The sequence below is a fragment of the Haliaeetus leucocephalus genome, unplaced genomic scaffold (assembly GCF_000737465.1).
Source record: "Haliaeetus leucocephalus isolate CR32 unplaced genomic scaffold, Haliaeetus_leucocephalus-4.0 Scaffold849, whole genome shotgun sequence".
Lineage (NCBI taxonomy): Eukaryota > Metazoa > Chordata > Aves > Accipitriformes > Accipitridae > Haliaeetus > Haliaeetus leucocephalus.
The window spans coordinates 602,071-611,656 of record NW_010973285.1 but is presented as its reverse complement, the minus strand read 5'-3'; the positions used below and the strand labels follow the sequence as shown (position 1 = coordinate 611,656).

At 39.2% G+C, this 9,586-nt stretch overlaps 2 protein-coding genes across 2 annotated transcripts in view; both read right to left on the bottom strand.

Annotated features, from left to right (window-relative positions):
- Positions 1-51, bottom strand: part of KIAA0020 (KIAA0020 ortholog) — a 27,376-nt gene extending 27,325 nt beyond the window's left edge. The window contains exon 1 of the mRNA XM_010582769.1: positions 34-51. The gene's annotated coding sequence lies outside the window, so the exon portion shown is untranslated. The remainder of the gene's footprint in view (positions 1-33) is intronic.
- Positions 52-3,592: 3,541 nt separating this feature from the next.
- The window catches only part of LOC104841299 (histone-arginine methyltransferase CARM1-like), a 52,337-nt gene continuing 46,343 nt past the window's right edge, over positions 3,593-9,586 (bottom strand). The window contains exon 13 of the mRNA XM_010582863.1: positions 3,593-3,686. Within this exon, the coding sequence (XP_010581165.1) occupies positions 3,593-3,686 (94 nt within the window). The remainder of the gene's footprint in view (positions 3,687-9,586) is intronic.

The window sequence follows — 9,586 nt, the reverse complement described above, 5'->3', positions numbered from 1 at the left end:
GCCGCGTACCGCCGGCCCTGCCGCTCGCCTCACACGTGCCGCCCCGCCCGCGCTTTGCGGCCCCTTCCGGCGGGCGGGGCCCCCCCTTGGCCCCCCGTGCTCCTACCGCGCGCCCATGGCGGAAGCAAGGTACCGTAAAGCGCCGCGCGGGAGGCGGTGGGCGCCACGCATTCCCCCCACCCCCCCGCCTCCTCTCGCCGGCTCTTGGCGGCGGCTGCCGCGCCGCGCCGAGGCGAGGCGAAGTCGTCTCCGTCCCCCTGGGGATGCTCCGTAGCAGTTCCCGTTTGTCCCGGCTCACGCCGGAGCCGTGAAAAGGACGGGCCGCTGTAACGAAAGGCCGCGTCCCCCTCCCCACCCTCCTGTCTTTGCCTCCTGCCCGCCCCTCCGCTGGCCCTGCGGCTCGGCCGGCGGGCCTGCCGCCATCTTCTCGGGCGCAGCTTGCCCAGTGCCCAGCATAAATGAGATCCCGGCTTGAAAATAAGGTAAGGTACCGCGGTACGGGTTCGGCAGCGATGGTGCTGGAGAACACCAGGTGGAGCTGTTACTCCAAAACGATGCAGATGTGACGAGTCGCGTGAAACGTCAGTGCCAAGCGTTTTTTTCATATTCGGGTGTTCAGTAGAGTCATCGCTTCTGAATGGAAAGGGGATCCGTATTCATAAATGTGGCAACTATTACACTTGTGCGATTACAGTAGCTATGACAGGAAGTCAGAGCGTAGTAAATACTTCTGCAATACCACCCATAGGATATTTAACTAAGAAGTAATTAGAGAGAAATTACTTGGTGGAATAAAGCTTTTTCTTCAGTACAGCTGGTGGTAGTACTATTTTTGTTTTATTTGTCTCCTGGGAATTACTCGGCAGTGACTTGCAAGATAGAACTGGCATCGGCAGGATTATGGTGTTTAGTTTTCCTACTCTTTGAAATGTTAACATCGTGCCTGTCAAAATTATGTGAAAATCCTGTGTTTTAAAGGGGGCATGGGGGAAAGAGCGTGTATTTTGAAGCTTGGCTTAAGTCAATATTGCAAATTTGCATGCTCCCACAGCCTGAATGGTTTGCTTCAAGTGTTTGGAACAACCTCTGTAGATATTTGAGACACGTCTGTTCTCTACACTAATTACATTTTCCCGGTTTCTGGTGGTTTCTTTTCAAGGATTAAGACTGTGACCAAGTAAGACATTAGAAAATATATTGCTATATTCAGCTTGGTTGCTATAATACAAACGTCTCCCAGAAAATAAACCAATGAAATTTTTGAGTATCAGCCAGAGATTTCAGGTCAACCAGCTTACAGGTTCAAGCATCTATCTTTCATAAGCGTTCCTTAAAGATCTTCAGGTACCTTAAAACAGGCTGTAATTGTAGAAGATAGTTCTTCGTGTCTCCAGGATATTCCCAAGTGTGTTCAGACTCATGTATCAGCACAGATGTTTCAATGTCTATTTTTTTATGTCTTTTATTTCTCTTCTGGACACTGCTTTGATTCCAAGGAGATAAAAATCATTAAAGAAACTAAAAGATAAAAATTCAGAAAAGTGAATTTGTAACTTCTGAACAAGATATGTAATGTTGAAATTCAGTATTACCAGTCTGTCTCTCTAGTGAACACCTCATCTCAAGATGCAGTTTTACATTCAGATTCTTCTAAAATTGTGTCTTACTCACATAATTGTACATTACTCGTTCAGTATGAGGTTTCCAATTTGGTATCCCAAGTATGTTTTTGGATGCCCTTGAAAATGTGGTTCTGACAACGAGTTTTTTAAACAGAAAGAAGGATGATGCTCTTTGGACAGCAGAAATGAGCGGTAAGAATTCCAGGAGCAAGAAGCGTGTTTCACTGAATAGTCAAAGGCTGGGTAAGATCATCATGAAGTGCCTACAACCTTTTCTTCTTTCACACAGTGCATCCACATGCATTCTCATTTGTCTGTTGAATAAATTTGCTATAGTAATACCAGAAGCAGTGCTAGCATACTTGCACTTAGGGCCAGTCCCTGATGTGGCACTTTTCTGGCACTGGCTTACAGGTCAAGGAGAGCTATGGCGAATTCAGTAGCGCTGAATGCCATACCACTGTTTCATAGCAGACTTTGAAGAAATTAAGAATTGTGGTAAGTATAACAGGAAGTTTAAATTTGGCACGTCTCATATTTTACATAAAGATTCATAGAAGTGTGACAATATGCTTATCTGTCCTAGCCAGAACAAGAGTCCTGTAGTGTCTGTAGTAAAGAAATCAATGAAATTAAGAGAAAAAAAAAAAAGAGAAAAAAAGGCTGTTTTTTATTAATGCATTTGTTAATAGCACATTTATCTGACCATTTTCACATCTAAAAAAATATTTCAGCTCTGTGACCCAATAGATCTGGACTTTGTATTAAGGCAATTGTACTGAAGACTGCAACAATGGAGTGCTGTCTACTGCCTTGGTCAGGATTGCTCTGGTCACTTCAGTGAGCCTCCTTTGACAAGACATCTGAAGGTGCAAAGCTGTAAGAAAAATGGGGTGTAACCACAGTCATAATCTGACTGTTCCAAGGCAGCAGGAGAATAACTACCACAGAAGTCAGGCAAAACTGCATAATTTCATTTTCATTTGTGAATGGTACTGAAGGTACTTTCTCAGTTTCTGAAGACAGCTACATGCACCTTGTCTAAGACTATTCTTTTATAGCTTACATTATTTGTGGAGAAGCAGACAGTTCTGCTGTCCTTGTAAATGGATTGATTGCCATGCCTTTCAGCTGGTGATCCTCTCTGGAGAGAGCACCACTCTTACAGCCTTTTGTTATCTCCCTCTACACCTCCTACAGAATAGAAAACATTTTTTAATCTTTCTTGCCATCACAATGCAGACCTTTGACCTACAGCCAAAGCTATTTGTGTCTCTGCTGCTCCAGCTGCAGTGTGCCAAAGACCTCTTCTCTATATTGCTTTCTAGGCACTACAGGGAAGATGGTCATTAAGTTAGTCAGCAACGCTGGCTATACTTGGCTCTGACTAAGTATATCCAACCCTTTCATAGTGCAAAAAAAAAAAATTATTTTTTTTTCTTTTCCTTACCATCAGCTGATGTGTAGGCTTAACAGAATTTTGCAGCCCAAAAGGATCTCCAAAGATCTAGATCTAAAGACAGCCTGGAACTGGTTGCTCCTAAGTGGTGAGCAATGGCAAGGTCAGCTACTCCTGCTGCCATGCTGGAGTTGGAAAGGGTGGTGACAGCACATCATGTTTTATGAGTGTCCATCCATTTCCTGGACTACGCCATAGCCAAGGAGGCAGTGGAGCCACAGTATTTCACTGCTGCCCCCTGTCTACTTCTTATTTTGCTTTTGCCTGTAGCTACCTGCAAGCTTCTTGCATCATGATTTTTAACTTTGAGTGACTTAGAATTCAGTGCAACGTTTGTGAGAAGTCAGCTGAGTTGGAAAAGATGATGAGATACAATTGTAAAGAAATGGTGAATTCTCAGTAGCAATTACGCCATGTTACTGTGGGATGGTTACACTGAGAACTACAAACTAATTTGCAGTTAGGTTGTGTCATTTCCTCTCCTAAGACTGAGAGAGGACTCAACTTCTGGTCATTTTCCCAAGTATAGAGACCTGGTGTAAGTGACAGAGTGAAAGAAATTTAGCCACCTATTCAGAAAAATAGAGGGCAGGCTTCCTGTGAATCTTGATATTGCTCACTTGCTGTTGTTTCTAGTTAAATACAGGTGCTAAGAGTTTAATGCAGACAACTGATGTGAATTATATTTCCCTTTTTCCAAAGCTGGCTCAAAACACTCAGCTGCAGAGTCATTCATTCTTATTTTTCAGCTCACTATTTTAAGGGCTGATGGAATGTGGCAAAGAACAAGATTCTTAATGTCCATGTCCTGGTATTAGTGTTCCTGGGAGAATTTCTGAGACCCTCTGAAATCCAGCATTGTAGGAACGTTGTGAGTGAATGCTGGCCTTTTTCACTTGTATTGTATTCCATATAAAGACCATGAGTGCTCTTTGATCTACAGGTTTGCCAGACCAAGGCTTGCATTCCTAACAGATCTTGGGAAGGCACTATTCACTTCAAATTCTTTGGAAATTCCACCTGAATTCTAGCAAAACTGGATCCGTGTTCCTGCTCTCAGTATGCATGTACCAATTATCTCATATATTAACAAAAGAAAACTTGTTCTGTTGGGATTTGGGGTGGTAGTGATTTACTTTAAAGAAAGTACCATGTTCAGTTCTGTGCTATTTCCTGAACTCAAGTGTGTTTCATATTGTGTTGTACCGTCCTCTTTTATTACTGCTTATATGAATTAATGTACATTTGAGGATCTCTGTCATGTTAACTGTGGCACCTCAGCATAGCACACCACCCATAAAACTGGAAACAAGTTTCTGCTTCCCATTCCACCACTGAATAAGTGTTACTTATTCACTTATTCAGTGAAGAAGTGTTAGATTAAAGATTGCTTGGGATTTCTTCTTGGATACTAAAAAATGTTCATTGTAGACCAAATTCAAATGAAAGGGCAGTGATTTGAAGTGAAAACTGAACACTGGCTGTTGCTCAGAGGCCATTAAACATAAGGTTTATTATCATAAGTTACAGTGCTATTGAGCAATGCTTTGTTCACAGTAGTTTTGAATCACAATCCACCGGCTATCTGACTTCTGACTGACCAGTTAGCTAGGGGACATCTAAAGTCTCCTGTAAAACAGGCTGAAGTCTCAGTTCAGTGTTGCAAGATGATACACCTGACAACTGGCCAAGCTAGGGAGGGGCAGCAGCTTTGAGAAAGACATTTTTATACTTGCCACTCCTTTATCTTTGGTTTTCTTCACTTTACATTGGTTTCTTTTTCTTCTGTAAATACGTGCATCTGAATATCGCTAAAATCTAAAATCACCGTGGGTCCAACCTGGTGAGAGGAACCTGAACAGTTAATGTTAGGTATTTGATACCCTCTTGTGTGCTTCTAGCAAGAAATTTGTTTTTCTGCCTGCAGTATCCTATTGAACTGCTGTCTCCCATGCTACTGACTTGAGCTGCATCTTGACAGTGTATCTTCACCCAGTTTTAGTTCTCAACTTCAGTCACTGCGGAGTTGTAAATATGTGTGTTATCTAATCAAGAAGAGTGAAAACCTATAGACCACATGCCAAGGCTTAAGGAAGAATAAAATGCATACTGTCTGGAGACTTGTTTTCCAACCTTTAACTGCCTTTTTTTTTTTTTTTCATCTTGAGAGAAAAGCACAACTCCTAGAAACTTAGCTAAGCAAATTAACACCAGTTCTATTGCGTTTCACTACACTTAGATGCAGCTGCATCAAGATTGCTTTTGGATGTCATAGTTGTCATAAGTATTACAGTGAATGCTACCACAAAGAATTCTGTGGGTCTAGTGCACACAGTTTGCAGTAAATCACTACTTCTTTTAGCAACCACTATAGTAATACTAACCAGATTGAATTCCTATACTATTCCTAAGGACAGACTATTCTAATCATCAGTTCAGGTGGGAGAACTGATATAGACATTCAAAATGAAAGTAATCAGTACTGAAAATGCAATTTATTGTGAATCACTGTGTATGTGTGACTGCTTACAAAAGTTAAATGCATATCTCTGGGATGAAGGTAAAAGAAAATAACCACATGCAATTCTTGAAAAATAAGCTGTTAAAAGCATTTCTTACTGCTGTTATTTCTTGAAGATGAACCTTCTAAATGACCATGGATCCAACCAAGCATGAAAACTTATAGCTATTTAATATGATACTCAGTGTCTTCCCTGTTGTGCTTTTTGAGTCTATGGGATGCAAGACAATATAGCATTTTTTAACAGGATTAATATAGCCTCTTTATAAATGAAGAAATGCTGTATTTCATAATGTGGTCAAATCTGTTAAAAGAGTCTTATATTGTAAAACTACATCATCACTGTTTGCTCCAGTGTCCCCACAGTTCTGCTTTAGTTTCCCTACATTCTCTAGCATTTATTAATGTTGCCTTTGTAAAATACCAAAACAGAACACCAGCATTTGTATCAATAAAATGTTTTCATTGACATGTTGTTTCAAAAATACTTTACAAATATATTCTCATGTTTATACCCAAAAAGTCCTGTAAGGTGAAAACAGTACATTGTAGTCCTTGAAGGTAGGCTCCTGTATACTTCAAAATCACTAACACTTCAAAGCAGGAGAGAATGAAATGTTAAATGATAATGAAACGAAGACAGTCACAGGCCCTTATTTCAAACTGCAAATGGTACAGTATCTGATACCTATCTTCTCTTCTGTTTCAGCATACAATCTGGAATAAAGTGAATTCCTGAAGTAGAGAGAAATACAAATACCAGTCCTGGATCATCCAAATCACTTCAAAGTAGCAAGCACTGTGAAATATTCTTTGTACTTGTTAGTGTGTAAAGAAACAATCTTTTCTATACATATTGAAGGTACAGTTATTAGATATGTACACCTTTTGCTCTGGAATTAAAGATACACAACCTAACACTGCTGTCTGCTGCTGTTGTTTTTCCTCCCTTTATTTAATTTCTTCCTTAAAAAGAATTGAAATTGCCACCTGAAATTCACAATGTAAGGTTCTCCCCTATAGAAAATAGAAGTCTTTGATATACAGATACATTTTAGAAGAGGTTTGAGACTGAAATGTGAGATCCAGACACACATGCAGGTCAGTTGGAGACATTACAAATTCAGATTCATATTTCATATGCTCCTTTCATAATTGCTGAGGAAAACCTGCCAAACTCTAGAAAACTGAACTACAGCTTCCTGGTATTTGGGTTTGGACATTCCTGGATTTGCTTCCTTCTCTCATATAAGCATAAAACCACCAATCACTGTGCAGACTAAATTTAGGAAGGACGGCTACCCAACCATCAGACATTGCATCAGAAATCTTACTATGCTGCTTGTACAGGTTAGAATGATAATTTGTTACCATTCTGAGGCAGCAACCTACATTAAATACTATATTTTATATATATTTTATATTTGTGTAAGAAAACAGTCTTATATTGTGCAAACTACATTTTTATACTAGAAGTCTCTCACCTGTATTAAATGCTACTGGAAATAACAAGGCAATCATTTTCTGATGCTAACTTCAGTGGTTTCATGGGCTCAGCCATTAAGTTCATGTTACCTTTACAAGTTTCACAATCTTAGGGACTACTTTCCGTAATCTCATAAACTATCTTTAAGCAGCTGCAAATGGCTGTTGATTTCGGAGAAAAACCTCTGGAACTACAGCTGTTTTTTAATTACTCCCAGCAGGGATCCTTAGCTGGTCAGTTGATCAAATGCAGCTTGTTAACTTCCTGAGAGACAGGTCAGTTTTTGTGGAGCTTTTCATTCAAACCAGCCTTCCAACCATGTGTGGAAGGGGAAAGGCTGATTTTATCTTGCTAGAGGTATCACTGCAGTTATGTTTTTGGTAGTAAAATGACATATAATTTCTGATTTGACTCCAGCTCTTTAATTCATCCTAAGGCATTTACTTTGAACAACCAAAACACATTCTATAAAAGTCATTATGTGCTCTTTTTGCATAATGTTGTCTGGAGAGACATCTCATTAAAATCTGTACTATAGTCTTCCTCATTTGCTGGGTACACAAGCCAAAAATACATCTTTATATAGCTTGGACTATCACTATTTCTCACAGAGTTACAGAAAAAGTGAGTGTCACACATATCCATCATACAGTTTTATATCACACTATTCTAAGAGTAATTTAGAAATGTGTCCTGTTACACTTCTGTAGGCATAGAGAAATCTCAGACCGTTTACAAAGTATGTGCAAGATTACTTCAGGTTCATGTCTTAAAATGAACCAAATTAATGAGTTCATTGAGAGAAAACTGAAGTATTTAACACACTGCCCTGGTGAGCTAGAAGTTTAATACCAAACATTGAAATATCTGGAAATCAGGCTGAAGAATGTTTAAAGCACAGATGCTACATACTGCTCAAAGTTCTTTTAATGTGTTACACATAGAAGCATGAGGTAGGTTGTGTTCAATAACGAAGAATATTGGTAAGAATGTTAACAAAAACAAACAAACAAAAACCAAACATCGGTTCCCCAGTGAACCAATGTGTTTACTGTAAAACAGAAATAAACAGAGAAATAGTTGTTCTATGCCAAATGAACTTTCTGGAATAAAATGGAGTCTGGTGCAATTCAAGTCTAAATGTGAGCACAGACTAAATTTAAATTAGTAAAAAAGGGGGAAAAAAAAGAGATGGAACCACAACATTCCCTTCTTATGTGACTCACATACAATTACAGATATGTACAGTTACAAACTGAGTTTACATAATCACCAGTAGTCCTACTAAGAACTGATTTCAGTCTCACTGGTTATGCAGCTTGGTGAGAACCTCACTTCTGTTTCCAGATGCCATATTACAATATATTCTAGACAAACCTAAAAATGGATGAAATAATAAAAGTTAAAATACAGAATTCTTTAATAGTTTACAGCACTAGCTGAACTAAGCAAATTTAATAAATTCAAATATAGCCGTTACATTACTCCAGAGCAAAAACTATTGACAACTTTTTGATATTTAATAAGGACTTTTATTAAATTGAAAGTGGTATAACCACAATGCTCAGCTAATGTATGTCAGACAAGTCTCACTGGAATAAAGCTACGAAATCAGTCCCCTATGCTGTTACTGGATTTATTAAATGCAGTGTGATTTCAAATTTAACTTGAAGTCTTTTCATCTAGATTTGCAGCTCTGCAGGCAATCGTAAAATACTACCAAATCCACTATAGCTTATTTTACAAAGGCAGAGGCTTTCTTTTGCTCTCGTTTATAGCAGCTGAGGCCATTGCCTTCACAGAAGTGAAAGGCCTCCCAGTCCAGTCTTTTATTTTTACCTTATGCTATAGAATTAGTATGGAGTTGTTTTAAATAAGAAAAAAATGTCCAGAATTGCCCCTTCTCTACTACCCATCCACATGGTACAAGGATAAGTATTTGCATCAGGGACACTGGCATGTAGGCTGGATGTGTTGGTGTAATGTCCCACCATGCACAGTAATTTGCATGGCCTAGTTTAAAACCTGGATTATATTTTAATTTTTAAAAACCTTATGAATGCTTTGAAAGTTACCTCATGTTTATAAATAAGCATTTTTCTTTTGGAAAGTCTTCTTTGCCTTTGTTTCAGAGTTCTGGTAATTGCAATGTGAGGGTGGGGGCAAAATGGAGAAGGATCAATACAAAAAATAATGCAGCCTCACAGGGGAGAGGCCTGTTAAATAAGGTTAGTGTGTTGTGGCAGGATTTTATAACCAAGTGCTCTAAGAATTAATGTATAAGAGAACAGCAGTCTAAATTATTGAACGCAATATGGTTAATTGGCTAGCAACCATGAAATCACATAGTGACATTTTTACATTCAATTTTCAAACTAGAACACAGCTTCATATAACTCAAAGTACTTCTATATAAAGAAGGACAAGCAGGGGATCAGGCCCAGCCAGCATGGGTTCATGAAAGGTTGGTCCTGCTTGACCAACCTGATCTCCTTCTA